Source organism: Phodopus roborovskii, unplaced genomic scaffold (assembly GCF_943737965.1).
Source record: "Phodopus roborovskii unplaced genomic scaffold, PHOROB, whole genome shotgun sequence".
NCBI lineage: Eukaryota > Metazoa > Chordata > Mammalia > Rodentia > Cricetidae > Phodopus > Phodopus roborovskii.
In genome coordinates, this window is record NW_026126583.1 from 4,246,421 (window position 1) to 4,267,311 (window position 20,891).

Genomic DNA, 20,891 nt, shown 5'->3' on the forward strand with positions numbered 1-20,891 from the left:
GGAGAAGAAAAGAAAGCAGCAAGGCAAGGTAAAACTCACTTAGGCAAACAAATGTACTAGAGCTCCATCACTATTGGAAATAAAGAGTAGACAGAGACAAAAACAGCTGACATGGTTAAACAGGAAACGAGGCCCTTAGCAAGTATCCCTCATTCATTTTGTATTGGAAAGACTGCTATCTATAAATACAAAGAAAAGGAAATAATCAACTCAATGACAGAGCCTTGAGAACTTAGGTAGTAACAATGGTCCCTAAGCCAAGAGTAGTCTAAAGAACTCCCAACAAGGCCACACCTCCCAATAGTGCTGCTCCCAAGCATTCACACACATAGTCTATTGAGTCCATACCTGCCCAAACCACCACAAGTATACGGGATTAAACAAAATTTATCACTAAAACTATTTTATTTCACCTGCTTCATTTATGCTTCTCATAAAGCAATGAGTTTAAGATTATTTAATGTGGAAAAATATTTTCCATATTAGAATAAAAAGCAAGATGCCACCCAAATGTTATGTTCCCAGAGCTTGTGAGGGTCTCTTCCCTGTTCCTACCCTCTCTCCTTCACGTGTACCCACAGGCCCACAGCAACGTCACACTCGCATAAGCCAAGAAATGGAACTAGAGATGAGATGCGGTAGGCTGTTGCTACACACAGTACTGGAGCCCAGGGCACGGTGGGTCTAATCTGAACCTGTGCTTACAGGATGCTGTACATCTGACATTATCGAAACAACACAGTTCACATTTGTCTGGCCTGACTATAAACATTCAAACACATGGTATGTGGGCCTCCACTTACATTCTTATTCTAGAGCTGTGAACTGTGGGAGCTGACTCTGATTGACAAGTAAATCTCACAAGTTCCTTCTCGCCACATCTCACATGCCCTGGCTCAGCTCAGAACAGCCAAGTTCCAAACCTTCCCAAAAGGAGAAAGAAAGGCATGGTGAGAGTAAAGATTACTTCCAAAAGCCCAACTTCTATCTATAACGCACCAACAATAAACTTATGCCTGTCAGCTTTCCTGGAGTTAGTCTGCTGTGTATTCAGAAAACAGATCACACAGCATTGCAGATTTAAAACTCCTAGAAAAGTACTGCAGGGGTATCGACAGAGATACATATATCCCTCAGGTACTTAAAATGGAAAGAAATAAGAGGAGGCAACGAGCATGTGTTCTGGGAGACAGAGATCAAAATTGCTAACTTTTCATCATGTTGTTCACTTAAGAGGTAAAAGTTGACCGCCAGGGTACCAGCACCGAAAAAGACCCGAAATTACAACATCCTATCACAAAACGCAACATAAAATAAAGAGCACTTCTCCTGCAGAGAACCACAGTTTGTTTCCTAACACCCACCGTGGGCGGCTTCTGACTTCCTTTCCTCCGTCTTCCTTCATTCCGTGACAGGCACACACAACACACACAACACACACACACACACACACACACACACACATAAATAAAAATAAGTCTTAAAAAAAAGACTTTAATGCCAGATAAATGTGTATACAAAACCAGCTCTAAATTAAAGTGGCTAATTTGAAAGAAAAAAGTTAAACATGCGCATTTGGCAAATTGTTTTAAAAAGACTTTAAACTAGCATTTCAATCCTACTGTAGTCACACAGGTTACCGATTTAATATACATAAGAAGAGAGTTTAGATTAGTAAAAACATGTAATGATGATTGTGACAACTATTGTACAATAATGGGAAGGCTGGTGGTTTAAAAGCTAAAAACCCGAGGGGAAAACACAGGTATAAAAATTCTTCTTACATGCATTGCAGTGGGAACTATGTGCATCTGTGGTCTGGATGAGAATGACCCCACAGGCTTGGGCATCTAGACACTTGGTGGCAGCTGGCAGGACTGTGCAGGAAAGAACTGTTAGTGGGTGTGGCTTTGCTAAAGGAAGTGTGTTGCAGGAGTTTTAAAGTTTCAAAACACTCACACCATTCCCAGCATCTCCCTCTACCTAGTGGCTGTATGTCAGGATGTGAGCTTTCAACTACTGTTAGAGCAAGCAGCACGCCTGTCTCCCCACCATGATCGTCATGGACTCTAACCCTCTGAAACCATGAGCACCAAGTCAAGCACTTTCTTCTGTAAGATGTCTTGGTTATGTGTTTATCACAGAAATAGACAAGTAACCAAGACAGTATTTTACATATACATCATCTCACAGCACATACAGTCTCAAAGCTAAAGAAAGTTAAGTGGATGATATGATATAAACATCTACCCTCTCACAGCCCTACATTCTTATACTAATACTTAAGCAATGTAAGAGCTCTACCCACATAAATAGGATTAATATCCTTATAAAAACCCCACTGTGTGAGAATTCAAGGAGAAAGTACTGATTTAAAAGTAAGCTCCCAATAAACACCTAATCTACTGCTACACTGGTCTTAGGCATACCAGTCTCTATTGAATTATAAACAATAAATTCATGCTGCTTGTCAATTACTCATTGCAAGGTATTATGCTAGTACAGACTCAGATGGTAGGCATTGTCCTAATTTCAGGTAGTTCTTTAAAAAGTCAAAAATAGGTCTTTGAAGTTATCATATTTCCTAAGCTCATAGATAAAATAAAATGGCTATGAGAAAGTTGTGTGACTACTAGACACAGCCTTGACTCTACCACCTTTCAACACATCACTTTAAGAACTCAATAGAATTCTACCAGTATATATTATAAAAACTAGCAGTTACAATTCTTGGCCATGGGTCAAAAAAATATATTGTAGAAAACAATGCTACTTCTTTAAGAATTTTCTCCTATGAAGAGTGGCAACATCAGCAACGGGAATGCTTTTTCAAATACCTTATGTTTTGATAAACAATTCCACAATAGTGTTCCCAAACTACCAAAAAAATGTGAAGTCTGACTTCACTTTCCAAAGCACGCAGTCTACTTCAGACAAAGAAAAGTAGCCCAGGTCCATTGGTCCAACAGCAGAGCTCAGAGGGGAATAAATCAAACACGAACCCTGCATGAAGCACTGCTACAGTACTGCATGATGCACTGCTACAGTACTGCATGATACAGTACATACACTGAGTGGACAACAGGCACTGAGAATTTACACAGGGTGACTCCCTCGAAACTACAAGGCACATTTTGTGTCTCAGTACTGGCACAGGAGAGCCCAGGTACTGGACAGACGCCAAAATTTTCAGACAAGGTCAGTAACTATGGCTGGTTACAGGCAACCCTTGGCATCCTCTTCAAACTAGGTACCATAAACCCCGTGTATAACGAAGTATGGTTACCTGTTAGCAATGGGGCTTCAAGTGAAAGGTGCAAAGTGGGGTCAGAGACGAGTTAGAATGAAAGTAGTAATAACGCTACCGGTCAGGTTGGCGGCAATTTCCTATTTGCACCCTTACTCTATTTATGTCCTAACAGCACTGAAACTGGAAAAGAAATGTCCAAAGTGCTAAAACATGTAAGACTGTTGCCTATCAGTCCATGTCATTAAGTCCTTACCTGTTCCTTTCTACAGCTTCACAGACGTAACCAAAAAGCAGCAGAGAGAAAAAGATGCCCTCAAAACTGCTTTTGAGGAAACAGAGCGATCATTACTTTTGTCCCTTCCCCTTAAATTCAGGTAGCAACACACCATGCAAAAGTGTTACTGTCTGTGCTGGCTAGTTTTATGGCAACTTAACACAAGCTAGTGTCATCAGAGAGAAGGAACCTCAACTGAGAAAATGCCTCCATAAAATTAGGCTGTAGGCAAGCATGTAGGGCAGTTTAACTGGTCATTGATGGTAGAGGGACCAGCCAACCAGAGCTAGTGGCCCTGGTTCTGCTCCATGGAAAGCAAGACAATATGGCACACTCCTCCATGGCCTCTGCATCAGTTCCTCTCTCCAGGTTCCTGTCTGGCTTGAGTTCCTGTCCTGACTTCCCTCGGTGACTTAAAACGGATGTAGAAGTATAAGCTAAAACAACTTTTTCTCTCCAACTTGCTTTTGGTCATGGTGTTTCATTACAACAAGACTAACCCTAATTAAGACACTGTCCATACATAGTTTTAAAGAAAAATGTTAAATTTAGAAGTAATATCTTTGTGACCCTTAAGCTGAGGGTATTTAGATCTACAAAATAGAAGAGTAGTTAGCTTCTTAAACCGATTAGAAAAGTTCAAACACACCAATTTATGCACACAACATTTCTACTGTTATTAATCAGCTATAAGCATTTGTAAAACAGAGCAACACAGAGCTGCAAGCTTATTTCATTCTGGCTTCCAAGGAACTACTTGGGGGCAAGTATGCTCCATAGTAAATGGGGTGGACCCAGTTTTACCCAAGGGCTGGAAAGGAAAAAAGCTAGTGTTCTATGGTGTCAAAAGTTGAGAGAACTGAATAAATGCAAAAACAAAACAAACAGAACTCTTATCAACTTCATAAACTTTTTTCTTCTGGGCTTATTTGTCATGGTTGTAAAGCATACTTGATTTTTCTATTTCTTAGAATTTACCCAATCTATCTATACTCAATAACATACTCAAAGTTCTTTTCGTACATTATATAAAATGGCTACATGTATTTTTACATGTTCAGGAAATAAAACCAAACAAGTATGATTATTTCAGACACGATAATGGTCTTGGTTACATGGAAGTTTATCTATTTTTCATTCAAGAGCAAAGCACACTTATGATGGACTGGCTGAACCTCATTTAGCTGAGGTCTTAGTATGAGGGGTACCCAGGGACTCACCCATGTCAGGTGCGAGCTCTCGAGTGAGCTGTGCCATTGCCCTAGGAGTTCCATTTTTAATCATATCCAAGTGAACATGACAGTGATAACCAATGAATCAACAGAGAGAAGTTAATACTATTTCTTGAACCATCTTTGCATCATTACTATGATTATGAATATTAGGATGGAATTTGCATGTTAAACAAGTGGGCGATATTCCCAGTCCATTTTCTTTAATTATTATCCAACATGACTGAGTTAGTTAAAAACAGTTCTATGGGTGAAAGGATTTCCATTTCGGAGCCACGGCTCTTGTTTAAGTTGGGGTTTCCCTGCTGTGGAACATACTTATAAATTGAAACTCTGGATATAACGGTAAGCCATGGAGGAACTTTGCTAAGACTGGCTGTAAAATTAGCTGTGGACTTAGCCCTCATTCTGCACCAGTTCCCAAAGGCAACATCCTTCGAGGCCCAGGTGGCCTCGGGAGAGTTGCCAGGCGGCCGGGGCTGAGAACACTCACTGAACATGCTAACTGTACAAGAAAGGTGCTTTCATTTGAGAACAAAAATAACACATGTGCACTTTAGCACAGCAAACTGTAGACGCATGTAAAGAATGAGTTATGAGCATATCATACTCTTTCCCATCCCATTCTCCCAAGAATTCATGTCATTTCCACATCCGGCTTTAGCCATAATTCTGAAATCCAAAAGATCCTGAAGTAAAAAAGTGAAAGTTCTGGCATCGACTCAATTGGTACCAAAGTTGACCTAATGACACGAATATTGACTGTTCTCCAGAAACCAAAATGTGCCAGTCTATCCGTCTCTAAGGCCTACTGATGTGAGCTGTATTTTTATACAATCCGAACAATCTCTGACTCTAAAACACAGACGAACTCAAAAGTTCTTGACAGGGAACTGTGGATTTGTATTTCTAAAAGTGTAACTGATGGAATAAAGAGTATGTGTAATTAACATTACAATACATGGTGCAAATTTTTAAAACAAAAATTGCAAACTTATACTTCCTATCAGCCATGATGAATTCTTCCCTCCTTCAATGACTGTCACTGAAATCCCCAGTGTTTGAGCCCTTTGAGACCAAAGACGCAGAGTTCATTATGTTTATATTTCTTGGTGAAGCTGAGATTTTGATATTCACACAATGTCTCCCAAAAACACGCCCATGTCATTTACCCATCTTTCTACTGGGCCTGTGAAAAGTCTGAGGAGCTCTGTGAGTACGGTCTGCACATGTTACGTTGTAAGTACTCCCTCCTTGTAGTTTTTGTGCTGTTAACCAGTGTGCCTCTTGCTCCACATAGGTTTTTAAGTTTTTCTGGCTCAAATTCGTTATTCTCTCCTTTATGGAGCCTATGTTCTTTTGTTTGTTTGCTTGTTTGTTTCCATTAAGAAGATTTTCTTACTTCATCCTAGAATAAAGAAGCCACTTAGAATTTCTTTGAATATTTACACTTTCACACTAATTCAATTTTATCTTAATTCTGCACCACATTTACCATTTCTTTATTGCTAATTTTTAGTTAACATACTAAATTATGGCATTTTCATATACTCTGCATATAGCCCTTTTCAATTTTCCCTGTCCCCTGCTGGCTTCCTTCCTCCCCCTAATGATCCTCTTTCTGCTCTCATGACATCTGCTTTGTGGTAGACTGGTAGAAATAGTCTATTTTCTTTTTAATAGCTGATTACATAAACACCATTTACTATGTAAATCATTTTTTATGAAGCTTATTTTAAAAATTTATACATGGGGAGAATAAGAGAAACACTGCTGCTGCTTAATGTAAATACAACACAGAAAAGCATGGGTAAAAAAGATTTAGTTTGTGCTCTGAGGTTTTCAGCTAGTAAAACATTTGAGTAAGACCATTTACTGCAAACAGTTAGGTTTCTCTTTAGAAAGACTAACCTTGGGAGGGGACTGAAGCCCTCTTTATGGTAAGCTAATCAATGAGAGAATCCACTCAGCAACACAGCTGACTTCCCTCTATGTACACTTCAGACTGAGGCCCTTGCTCTACCTCATTGGAAACCTGATCCTGAATCGTGTCAGGTATGGCATAACAACCAACATGTGCATAACAGTAAGAAGCAGAGTACTTTGCACAGTACACCCACCTCATGCTCCTGGATGCAGGGGGGGGGGTGGTAACAGGAAATACCCTCCACCCGTGGTCTTCTCTGGGCCATCTGTGACTGTGGTTTCCACGGCCAGCCTTAGCATCACTAGGAACATCTTCTCCTCAGAATGTATGACTCATCTTCTGGCGTGCACACTGTCACTGCACCACAGAGCCACTGCCCTATCACTGAACTTTCATCCCTTCATGATTTTTGGCACACGTCAGCCCTTTACCACATCTAACTGGGTCCACATGGACTTATGTACGCCCTTCTGCCCCAAAGCTGAAGCTGAGCGGGCCACCAGCCACAGGTCAGGGAGCACCACCTGTTCTCCGGGACTCAGAAGTACACAGACGCAAATGTGGCGAACAACTAGCTACTCAACATTTGAGCTAAAATACACGGAAACCCAGAAACCGCCCTGTCTGAATTCTCAACACCATAAGTGATCTTGGAGCCAGCAAAATAAACATGACACCTTCTTATATGACTAGAAAATAAAAATAAATATATGAGTATTTCACTTGGCTTAAAATATGCGTACAAAAAGATTTGCTACAGATATTCACACCCAGAATAAGGTGCCACAGCTAAAGTAGGGGTGCATGCTGTGCACCCACGAGGTGGGTCAATCAACCGACCAAGGAGCTTCCAGACATAAATTTTCTAAAGTAACAAAAGAAAGAAAACGAACACTCAATGTTAGCAATAATTACAACTGACATACTACTTTATATTTTAATCCTTCTTTACTACTACTCAAATAATAGAGCACTTACTAATCAGATCCTTCTCTAGGTTAACTATATATATATATATATATAGTTATATATGAACAAGATGAACAAGAGAGCTCCAAGGACCATGGCACAAGGTACAGAGGGGCAAGTTGCCAAGAGTTCAGTGAGTTGGTTACATAGAAAAGTACTCCAGGGCTGGCAAAATGGCTTGGCAGGAAAGGGGCTTGCTGTACAAGCCTGGAGACCCCAGTTTGATCTCTGGAGTTGATGCAAAGGTAGAAGGAGAGAACCTACTTCTGATATCTATGTGTGAGCATGGCATACACACCCCCACTAACACACACAAGAATAATAAATTAAATAATAAAAAACACTCTAAATCATAAGACAGACATTGTGTGAAAAAAGCAGTCAGTGGATTTCTAAATATGTCATCTGATGCTTTTACAAACTGGCAACATAGAATCAAGAAGTATGTTGTCATGTTGTATGTTAAAATCTCTTAGGAGTTTGCTTCTTTTCTTTATATGACCATGGCCTCTTTCTTTCTTCTCTCTCTCTTTCTGTCTCTTTCTCTCTCTGTATGTCTCTCTCTGTATTTCTCTCTCTCCTCTCTCTCTCTCTCTCTCTCTCTCTCTCTCTCTCTCTCTCTCTCTCCCTGCCCAACAGTAAATTTCATTGCCATCACTATTCAGGAGAAGCTTCATATCGAATACACACAGGTGAGACAAGTAATAATGTTAGAAGATTTCTGGACAAGACAGAAAACAGACCACCATTTCCCTTCTCACCACAAGGAGGTGATGTGTGCTTCGTTAAAAGCCCAGTTGACTCATGAAACAACATAGGAGGAAAACCAGAGACCTTCTACATCAAAGCCTCACATCCCCAAAGGAATGAGAAAATGAACATGAGCGAAAGCCACAGAAATGTGCTGTGAGAGGAGTGTGTAAGGGCCGTATCACAGCCAGCCTAAGCACATCTCACAGTGAAAAGAGAAAAATCCAACACCCAAAGGTCACTAGGGAAAGCTACCAAGGGATTCTGGCCCCAAAGCACCATTGGCTGGCCACTCACTGAGCTCTCATTGCTGATATGGAGTACATAAACGAGAAACAAGACATAGATGTACGCCCCAGGGCCCCAGAGTGTTTCAGGAAAGGGCTGCAGCCATGGGGAGTAGAAGGTGGGAACTTCCTGAAGAAGAACACTGTGAATGCTCAGAGGGGATCTCACAGAAGGATGTGAAGGCAGATGACGACCAAAGGGAGAACATTTAAAGAGAACAGCATCATACAGACTTCTGGCTCTGTGAGTGGAGGGTCTGACCGAAGCCTAAGGTAATAGAAGAGACTCAAGTGACTCCAGGAAACACCAGCGAGCCTAGTGTATGTGCACAGCGTAAGTCTAGTGTGTGCCCAGTGTGAGTATAGTGTGTGTGCCCAGTGCGAGCTGTGTGTGCCCAGTGTGAGCCTAGTGTGTGTGCCCAGCCTGAGTCTAGTGTATGCCCAGAGTGAGTCTAGTGTGTGTGCCCAGTGTGAGCATTGTGTGTGTACCCAGCCTGAGTCTAGTGTGTGTGTCCATATGAGCCTATTGCGTGTGTGCAGTGTGAGCCATGTGTGTGCCCAGTGTGAGCCGTGTGTGCCCAGTGTGAGCCTAGTGTGTGTGCCCATATAAGCCTAGTGTGTGCCCATATGAGCCTAGTGTGTGTGCCTCCTGAACGTTATTTTGGGAAACACTGATTTAAAGGGCATAAACTACAGGGTAGACTTGGGAAATACTAAGTAGGCCAGATTCAAATACAAAAGGAATGTCTGTGATGGTAAAAGCTGGCTAATGCCTAACCACAGAGCATCTCAGCAGAGAGACACTTATTATATTTACCCAGAAAATCTTCAAACTAAATGAAACAAATTCCCCAGGATGTAGCATTTGTACTTAATCACAAAAATAACACCTCCCCTTTCTGCCATTCCTCCTATGCTTAGAATGGTTCAAATTCAGGGGATAACCAAAGCTATGCTTTCTCTAAGTTGCTTTGTTTACCCGTTGTCCAAAACACCACCAGAAAGAGATGGGTGCGTTCTGTCTTTTACACATTCCACTGCTGATAACCTGCGGGCACAATGCCATCATCCAAACCTCCCATTCCCATCTGAACAGTATTTGGCAAACAGCATCAAAATTAGTCACTCAGGACAAAAACAAACTCTCTGGGACAACAGTCACACAAGTGTTGTGTGAACATGGGGAATTACTTGTGCATGTCTGATAGGAGAAAGGTAAACAAACTTTCTGCTCCAACAATGTGCTTACATACCAAAAAGACACATTTCATAAGCCATCAGTAATGATGCTAAGGATGTCCCTATGTCCCAAGTCCCAAAGATATTCATCACCCACTGCCATAAAGTAGAGCACCCGCTAACATGCCATGACACTCATTCTTGTCCCCTAGGAGATGCAGAGTGTTACTCTGCACACCAAACACCTAAAAATGCCATGTGTAGCACTGGACTCTTAAAACTACGTCAGGCTGAAGAATACAGCAAGGAACTAAATTTAAAAATCAAAAAATGAAGTCTGGCAGAATAGAGTAGCTGAATTACTGTCTACCAGAGGCTTTTCAAGTCCCTATACTCTCCACATACTAATCCATAAGTGTGAGAAAGTAAAAGAGTGTCTTAGATGACTCCAAGACGTCAACAGTTTGACAAAGTTAACACAGCCTGGGTGACAGACGTCCCTTGTTCCTTCTGAGTTCCTTTTCAGAAGAAGAGAAAACAGGCCATGTGAAAGGAAAGATTGGGCTGCACAATCCCAGAGCCCTAAGCCACCTCAAGGCTTCGCTTTGACCCAGAGATCAGGGCTGGAAGACGGGAAGCCTATGAAATGGAAAGTGCTCCAAGAAGATCTAAATTCCATCTGCAAAGCCCAGCTGTGCAAGAGCTTGCAGAGTTGGTAGCAGCTAACTGGAGAGGGACATTCCATACATTCTATGACATTCCTTAATCATCTGGCAAGCTTCAACCCCCGTGCTGGGAAGTCTCCCTTTCTCCAGCAGCACGTGGCACTGGCTGTCTTACTCCTTGACATGGATGACCCCTCCAAACTTTGCAACCTTTCTTCACACGCAAGAGAATGTCCATGGAGGCCAACCTGTCCTAAGCGCCACACTCCAAACCCTGTAGATGAGCAGCAGAGCACGTGTGCCACCAGGATCCTGTTCTAGTTTGCTAAGAGCACTTTCACCACTGGAATCACTTTCCAGAAATTACTGAGAAAAACAAAAACCTATAATTTCTTAAACGAAGCCTGCAAATGTTAAAGTGCATAAGGATAAATAACTTCATAACTTCCTACCAATGGAATGACAAAAGTCCCCCATTACAAGGCAGGAAATAGGCTCATTCACTCCCCATCCTATGGGGACCAAACATGTAGAAAGTAAAACTTGTTAAAGACAGGGATTTGAACTGCAGGCAGACCTGGGAGTCCCTCCTCCTCATTTCTCCCCTGGGCTCACGCTGTGACATCACACCAAGCTGCTCACACACTCAGCTTCACTGTCTTTCGCACCACTTCCCACTTCCTCCCATTTTCAGGGTTATAAATTTCCTACCTGGTTGGAACTAAATCAATTTCTTCCTTCTCAGTCCGCCAAGTCTTTAATTCACTCCTTCCACATGAGGCAATTTTTGTGTTGTTTTAGGTGATGCCAGACTTATTTATACTACATCAATCTAACACACACACCTAAGGTTCACTGAAATTGATCTTTAGGCACCACATTATGTTGTGAAGACTCAAAAGACATCTCAAAGGAGGGAACGCTGTCCCCTTAAATAGTGCTGTGAATTCCATCTCTCAAGGCATTTTGGAAACCTTTCATTGTCCCTGGTGGTGGGAAAACCAACAACAGAATCTCTGCATCTGTCTGCCCTCCCTCTGTTCATCCCTAAACTAAACATAAAGGGGAACGGGGACTACAAAAGCAGAGACATTCCACCCCTATGGTCAAGAAATTTATGAAAACATGTCAATTTAGAAAATTTCTAAAGCTCATTGTAAGAGGTGTATGTATGTGGCAAGGGAGTACGTATAGAGAATGTTTACCAATCAAACGAGGGAATAAGCACACCGAACTGGAAATAATGACTCCAAGAAGTCTTGGGAAGTGTGCTTTCAAGGGCAGAAGGACATTAGTCAGCCTGGGCTGGAGAGGCGGAGAAGGCAATGGAGTTCCACACTCTGGAGGGGAGTGGCAAGAGAATGTGAAGTATTTAAGAGAGGGGTGGTGCTTTTTGCTTTACTTTGTTTTGTTTTGTTTTTTGGCGTGTGTGTGTGTGTGTGTGTGTGTGTGTGTGTGTGTGTGTGTGTGTGTTCACTTCCTTCTACAAGCTGCCACAAAAGCCTGCTGCAAAGTGTGACCAGCACAGGAGTGAGTGACCAGTGCAGTTCCCATCCTCTCTCGCCTGCTCATCCACGCGCATCTAATGGTCCATCTAACAATGTAGTCATTCTGGGGCAACTGATTTTCTACCTTTTAGGACTTAAAACCTGAGCAAAATGGATACACAGAACAACTGTTTGCTTAGGAGAGAGAATTATACTGTAAATAAGATAAAAATCATGTGTAAAAGTTAAGGTTATACTACTAGCTTTTATAACAAGCTTTTATAAGCTACTGCATAATATTCTGTGAAACGGGCAGGGAATAAACTATCACACTCAAACAATAGCACCTAACAACTTACTTCTTAAAGAAATGTGTAAATATATAATGGTACACTTGTCTTTTTGTGAATGCATGTTCCAGTGTTACAGCAAAAAAAAAAAAAAAAATGATTCATTAATACTTCATATGTGATTTTTTTTCCAGTCACGATACAAATTTCTAATGACATTAAATGCTACAAAATTAAGAAACTGACATGAATAAATTGAAATCTTTTGATAATAGCTGAATACTAATGGCTTCAATTCTCCCAAACAAAACACACATTACAGATGCGGAGCTAAGTCTAGAAAATAAGCATAGCTTCCATTTCTGGTGCCTCTGCACAAAGCACAATGAGCTGTACAGAAAGACAACAAACAGGAGAGGAAGACAGAGGAGGTGCTCCAATCCGATCTGTGCCCTGGCTTCAAGAGGGTAAGACAGGGAGATGAACTTTTGAAGGTCCACTGTTCCTGACTCTCCAGTACATACACTTTCCAGAATGTCTTCAGGCTCACTGAAGCACACAGTAATCTCTGGACATCCTCTTGCCACATGCAACTACGCTTTCGTCTTAAACAGCACTTTGCCAAAAATGTCCACCTCCTCTTCTTCGATGACCCCGAGCCTTGGGGCAAGGACTGTGATGCAGAATACCCACTGAGCAATCTAGTCTCTTATTCTCCGCATGCTGACCAGCTGTGGTCTGTGTTACTTGCCATCTACTAGAAAAAGAAGCTTCCGTGGTGATGCACTGATCTATGTATATAAAGATAAGAACTTAGGGAACAGGCAATTACTATGCAAGGGCTCACACTCCTTAAAGCAAGCTGGGATGGCGGAGAATGAGGGAAAGAGACACAGGACATTTATACCACCCCACCTTAGACTTGGGAATACAGTCGGTATGTCATAGCCACTGCAATCATGATTCCAATAGCAACTCAGGTGGCCTCCACTGGGCTTCACAAGACTGGATCTGTCATGAGCCAATCATGGATTAAAGAGCCACTCAGGGGCTCCCATTCCTCCCTGCTATTGGCCTGTGACGGATTCTGCAAGAGGGGCAATCATTCTGTTCCATTTTTGTACCCACAGGCCTTTGTACCTACCAAGGTCCAAAGGACAGCCGTAAATCTTAGAGACAAGATGGCCCTAGTTAAATTCAGGAACTCACAAACTAAGTAAGAAGACATTCATGTAAGAAAAGAAAGGAAGTTGTAGGGAGACATGAATGTATGAAAAGGAGTTGTAGAGAAAAGGGAGTGCCCATGGTAGTACAAGCTGAAGTATGTAGTAAATGTGTGTGTGTAATATATACTGTATTAAATTCTATATCCATTATATGTATTAAATTGTCAGAGGCACTGGAGAGATTCCCAGTTAAGAATACCTTTTGCCTTACAGAGGATGCAGGTTCAATCTCCAGAACCCACATGATGGTTCAAAACCATCTCTACCTCCAGTTCCAAGGGACCCAAAGCCCTCTACTGACCTCCCTGAGCAACAGGCATGCACAGGGCATGCACTTGGTACACGTACATACATATAGCAAAAAAGCCTCATACACATAAAATGATTTTTAAAAGCACGGGTGTCAGCAAATAACAAGCTTACTAAAACTATAACTTAAAAATGTACTTAAGTGATTTCTTGAGTATAAATATGACTTTCTTAATATATGTTATAGCTTTAATTCCTGGCATTAATATATGTATCTATATATGTGTGGGGGTGCTTATTACTTTGAAAACAAATTTAAATAATATATATCACACAAGTACTGCATAGTAAGATGTTTACAGAGGATTTAATTTGAAGCCTAGTTTGTTTTCTTAAGCGCAACATAATGGCAGCCCAGCATCTCTGACCTCATAGACCAAGCCTCTTAGTCACACCTGTTCAGCCTTAAAGCTGAAAGAAAATAGCGCTTTTATAATGTTAACGTTCTAACTTCCCAACACAAATCAGATCACTGAGTTGGCCAGTCTGAACTGTTGAGATAAACACTATGTTTTTCTTTTTCCAAAGAGTAATATATGAAAGAAGCTGGATACACTCACTATATAATCCATTAATATCATGTATATAAACAGGTAAGACTGAGTCAGGGTCAGAAGTTAGGACAGAGTGCATCATTGTTAACCAGGGGGCAGAGAAAGGGTTGCCAAGTGCTGGTAACAATCGACTTCTCAATACGGGCAGTAGTTCCGTGAATATGTGTATCTGATAGGCACCCAGCAGGATGCGCATGCCTGTCTATGCCTGTCTATGCCTGTCCTGTATTTTTGTTACACATCTACTTAAAAAAGTGTTAAAAGATTATATAAGAAGACATTTAGATGCCATATTCTCTCCCCAGTTCCAGCCAGAGAATTTATTCCTGAAGAAACTAAACCAGAGAATTACTGGACCAAAGATACAGGCACAGCAAAACAAATTGTTTTGCAAACATGAGGACTAGACAAAAAATCCACATGTTTAACTTTGAGATTCTGGTTCTCTTCCCCACTCAGCTCTCTCAATCTTGGCATGCACCACCCAGAAGCCAAATTAAAACTGACAGGCCCTGGGGGAAAGAAGTATTCATTGTCTTTGCTATGTAACAGGCAAAAAGAGCAAATCCTACACTGGCCACGGAATGGGAGCAGTCTCCACGTAACAGGGGTTAGGAAGAATGCTCAGTCCTGCCAGGAAGCCTACATGAGCAAGGAAGAAGGGAAGGATACATATGAAGAGGAGGTGACCAGAAGCCGGCACCAGAAATGTACATAGTTCCATGCTATCATGGTAACAGTGAATGCCATGGGTCAAAAACGAGACCAACATATCAAGAAATGCGGGAAGAAGTGTGCGGGAAGCGTGAGGCACAAAGGGTGTGCTACAACGAAAGAACCAAGGCTTACCTTCTCAAGGCAGCCCAGCACAGAGTGTTCACCGTGGCAGTATGTGTATAGTATTTAGGGAGATCACAGAAAACAATACATCCAAATGGCACAAAAGTGGCTTGCTCAAAAGTAGGGCTTAGGTGCAAGAATGTACTGGAGATTCAGGGAACTACTCGTTATAAACCTCAGTAGAATTTTTAAAATTCTACATGCAGCATTATTTTAATGAGGAATGAGTTTACACTTTCTAAAGCACAAGAACGTTTTTATACAGTTCATTTTGTTTTAGTCAAGAAACAGGCTAGCTGCAGTGGGAGACAAGAGCAAGTCCTCATCCGGCACACAATTCCAGCCCCAGGTACAGCTGACAGGGCGGGTACAGGGCACTGAGGGAAGCTTGTGCTCAGGGAAACTGGACAGGTTCTGTGAACCGGGGAGAGTTCACAGACCACAGCTCAGGAGTCAAAGGGTTGGGGGGGGGGGGGCACCAGGTGTCTGAAAGAAGCCAGAGGCAAGGTGAGGCCAGGATCCCACCCAACTGGGGGACATCTGGACACTCACTCACTTCACAGGTGATGTGAATATTCCTGTGTGTGACAAGACACCCATCTTATGTGGGCTTTAATTCTGGATTACTACGGAACACTTAAGTAGAACAGAGAAAATAATGTCATCCAGGTATTCACAATTCCATTTGTAAGATGTTAACATTTTTTTTCCATATCTACGCCTATATTGTTTTTTCTTAAAGAAGGAAACATTGCATACATAGCTGAAAATCCCTTCGAGTCACTCTCCAATGCCAGCATCTAACTTCCATCTCAGATGGTTGCTAACCTGGATTGGCCTTGATATCTTGTCGACCTCACCCCTTGAATGGACTCAGCTAAGATGAATCCTAATGCCCCTTTCTATCCTAAGATACCATTTGTTGAATTTGGGTGTGGAAGCACAGAATGTTCACAACTTTCTGAAAGAACAATTAAAAACGCTCTCCTAAGGATTAGGGGTGACGATGAGATGGAGAGGAGGGAAATTTAGAACAAAGTGTACAAACGCACGGAAATGGCGCAATGAAGCCTATTAATCTGTTTGCTAACTTTAAAATCTTCATTTTTAAAACTTGCTATCTTATTTTGCAATTACATGTACAAATTTTACAATAAAATTGGTGGGATTTTTCTTTCCGGGTGCTAAAAACCATACATAATCACAATGACTGATTTAGCATAGCTTTCTCTCTAACTGTATCAGCCACCTAAGAAGATATGAACCCCACTGCGCTTTGAACACACATACATCCTCTTCCGGTAGTCTCTACCTGCGTACCAACAAAGGTCTTCATTTCCCACGGAATAAAGACTGGTCATTACTCCAGACAGGACAGAAAGGAATGTGGCAAATCCTCGGATCTCTTTTAGAGATACTTCTAGTCATAATGGGGCAGATTCTCCTACTGACACAACTCCAACATACTGATACCCAGATGTTACAGTGTTTTGGATTCAAACCTTGGTTCTTATATTTCTAAGATATGTCTTTTTATGGGGGGAAAAAAACTGACCTATGAATTTCAAAACAAAAAAATGTATCCTTAACAGACTCTTGAAGTTAGAAGGAATACATACACTAAATACCACTAACTTTTCACAGTCTATTTGCAGACATCCCAGCAGTGAGGTTTGTTTAAAAAGAACTGCCCCTATGTAAATCTACCCAATGAATAACTACAATTCATAGTTTTAAAGGCAGGAAGTCTTGGGGAAATTTTCAGAGTGATAACTGGTACTGGCCCCTGCCCTTCCCAGAGCTCCCACACCCTGCGGGCTCACCTTTGTAGCTCACCAAGTCCTCTGGCAGCGGGGAGGGTGGGGTTTTGCCTTAGGAAGTTCTGTTTTAAATTGAGATGAGTAAGGTCTTGGCTGTAGAAGAGGTTGGCAGGCAGATGTTCAAGGCTACAACAGGAGAGGTCTACTGAGCTTATACGCTGAGATGCAACCTAGAGAGAAAAATAATAAATTTAATTCACCTTTCCTGTGACTACTGTCTATAGATAGAACAAAGATGCTCCCTTTTGGGAACCCAGGAATACCATCAAAGTAGTACTTCTTGTCCAAATACAAACAGATGAAGTAAATATGCACTTAGCACATAACATAGCCTGACCTCGTAAAAGATCACACTGGAGCATGCTTACAGTGACCAGTACAGGGGTGTCTCCAAAAAGTACGCAACACATAACATAGCCTGACCTCGTAAAAGATCACACTGGAGCATGCTTACAGTGACCAGTACAGGGAGGGGTGCCTCCAAAAAGTACCTTATCTCAGTAGGTTTAAATGTCACTAGTCACTGGTACAAGTAATTTTATTCCTGGAAATACCAGATAATAGGATTCTGAACAAACTAACACAGGAGTTTGGAGGAAACACACAATCGGGGCTAGACAGGAAGACAGGGAGCCATGTGCACTGATTTAAAGGAGGACAGATCGAGAAAAGGAGATCAATGGCTTTGTTCTCATTGCAGTACCCTTGATTCAGACTCCATTACTCACTTGACACAAACGCCTACAGTTGTTACTCCACAAAGTCCAGTAAGATAATTATAAACTCCTGTGTTCTGCCTCATGCATGCTTTTCACAAAACAAGCACTATAAACACTTGCCTAGATATTCAGTGTCTCCCTGGCTAAATGACTCCTACCAAGGCCAGAACCCCAGACTACAAACCAACATCATGATAGAGACAGAACAAGTACTGGGTACCTGGACTTCTCCAGTGCTCTCCCCAGTACTCCAGGAAGCACAACATTAATGTATAATAAAAGCATTCAGATTCAGCCCGCTTCAGCTCTATCTGCTGGCAGATGCTGTAACAGCACAGTTCTAAGCCACTGCCTAACTCAACCTCTGTCATCATTATACCTTTGCAGAAAAACTTTACTCTTTATGTGATCAACTTGATATACTTTCTGTTGTCAAATTCTAGGTCTCTTTTTTCTAGCCCAGAAGGAAACAGGTAACCGAGCCTCAGTTTTCATGTCTGTGCAGCAGGTATAAACATGGCATCTAGTTCTACCTTCGTAGCCCACAAAAGGCATCAATAAAAACTGCTATCATCTTTATTGCTGTTGCTACAATGTAGAATTACTCATATTTTATATTCACGGGTACCCAAATATCCCTGGCACTAAAAAGCTATTCAGAAGTAAATACGTTTGAACTACTCTGCTAAGACCGTATCTGAAATTAAAGACAAATTATGGTGTAATATGAAAGCAGAAGGGTACTGATGCAGAAAGGCTCAGACAGATCCCTCGCAAATGATCCAGTTTGCATCTCAGCAATTTCTGCTTTCCCTGAATTTGCACCATTAAAAAGGAAAATTCCAAAGAGTCAAGTTCCTGATGTAAACCAAAAGACTTGGGGCTCGAGGGAGCGGGGGCAGCAGATCTCAGTACATAAAAAGCCAGTGCAAGTGGACCAGAGCCAGGAAGGGTTCCTTCTCCTGGGAACTAAACAAGAAGCCGTGGTAGGAAATGGGGCTGAAGTTCTGAGTGGTAGAAGCACCCATTCAAAAATAATTGTTGAGCAGCTAACAGTAGTAAATCAGATAGGATGTATCCTGACGTCCAACAGTCAGACAAGACATACCCGAAATGGGTAGAAATCAACACAGAAAGGCAATTAATGACAATAATAGAAAGTACAAAGCCTGAGGGTCAGGAAAGCCTCCCTACAGGATATGATGCTTAAACTCAAATTGAAACTCAAGTGGAAATCTGTAGTTTGGGCATTGTGCTTTCTATTTTTTTCCCTCCTTATAAAACTTTAATTTAAAAAATAGAAAAAAAAAAAAACTCCCTTAAAAAAAATGAAAGAATTGCAAAGTATCCTGGTCCTCTGGGTACAAAGGAAGATAAGTACTGCAGGTTAGAGCAGCCATTGGTTGTGCTCCAAATGTTGACAGTACAGACTGCTCTAGTAGCTGCTGACATGGCTAATCAGACATGAGATGCTGCCTCAAGGAACAATAAAATCTCACTGAGTTGAAAAAGTTAAAAGCTAACAATACTACTCTACATATAATATTAGTCCTGAAAACATTTTAACATAATACATAGAGCTCCACACATTACATATGCATAATGGCACATCTAATAATGACTAACCAGTAATAATCACATAGCCAACCAGTAAAAGTGATTGTTCATAGGAATGGGAAATGGAAGAGAGGATTTTAAGTTGATCTAAACTGTTTGCTTACTTGTAAAAGGGACAACAGAAGATACAAGGTAACTATCAGTATGTTAACAATTGGGAAGGCTGGTACATGGAAACCAGATAGATTCATAGACAGACAGACCGACAGACTGACTGACCGACCTAGAAGCAAGCCTAGGGCTTCATGCATGTTAGATGTTAGGTAAGGAATCTACAACTGAGCTAAAACAGCAGCCAAGGAAACATCATCCTGCTTTTTGTACTCTTCCTTGTGTGTCTGAGAACACATATATATTTTATTTGAAGAAGAAAAATAAAAACAAAAACAAAATATTATTTAAAAAATGGTAGAAGTGAGAAAAGGAGTAGCCTCTGGCTTCCTTCTACTTTGTGTTGTGCCTGGCATTTCTTCCTCCTCTGGTGAATTACATACACCCATAACCCTTTGTAATGGGCAAATGCTGAACCTCCAAAATACATACCTCTATTCAAAAGCAGTAGATATTGCCTTATGTTCCCAAAGAGTAATTACAGATCTTTGCCGGACAGTATGCAAAAGGGTCCTAAACACAAACACACACACATCCTGTGACAGATGTGGTTGGAGTTCTGAGATGCACAAGAAATGTCACATGACCATGGAATAACTACAGTGGAATGGCTAAAAGCTACAGAAGACACAGAGCTACTAAAGCTGGAAAAGGTCTGGAATGGTTTCCCCCTAAGCCTTTGCAGTAAGCAAGGGCCTGGTGACACCTTGGGTTTGTACTTCTGACTTCCAAATCTGTGAGGCAACACTTCTCTATTGTTCTCTGTCATCTGAGCTTTGTTAATTTTGCAATGGCCACAAGAAATTAACATGATCCTTTAATTTTTCCAAAGTAATTTTCATTCACTTGTTTACTGAATACTTATGATAACTTGGTATAATTTAAGCAAGCAAAAGGAAGATTCCCGACACTCACTGAACTTAGCTTACAAATATGGCAAAAATTGGTACCCAGGCCTGGTGGTGAAGCCTGATAGTTGCAGGAAAATCAGCAGCTATAAGCCCGTCTAGGATACATAGTGAGTTCAAGGACACTTTGAACAACTTAGCAATATCTTATCTTAAAATCAAAAAGAAAAAAAAGGATGGGTCCTTGGTGGTGTAGTACATGCCCAGAATGAGGAAAGCCCTTTGTTGGATCCTCAGCACCACTGACCCTGGACAGGGTAACAAGCCACAAAGAACAACAAAGGCAACAGGAGGAATGTATAGAAGAACACCAGTCAGAGGAAGAAGCCAAAAGCCAGGGGTGTTTCTCAGCACATGCTAACACAGCGGGAATCAAGAACTACGTTCAGACCACAGAGAGGTGGGGGCCACAGGCAGATCTTTTGGAGGATTTTCGACCAATATAAGAACTAATAGAAGACTTCAAACAGATCTGAA

The 20,891-nt window shown here is 41.4% G+C and overlaps 1 protein-coding gene across 1 annotated transcript in view; it reads right to left on the minus strand.

Annotated features, from left to right (window-relative positions):
- The window catches only part of Phlpp1 (PH domain and leucine rich repeat protein phosphatase 1), a 193,795-nt gene that overhangs the window by 58,292 nt on the left and 114,612 nt on the right, over positions 1 to 20,891 (minus strand). The window contains exon 4 of the mRNA XM_051203918.1: positions 17,063 to 17,229. Within this exon, the coding sequence (XP_051059875.1) occupies positions 17,063 to 17,229 (167 nt within the window). The remainder of the gene's footprint in view (positions 1 to 17,062; positions 17,230 to 20,891) is intronic.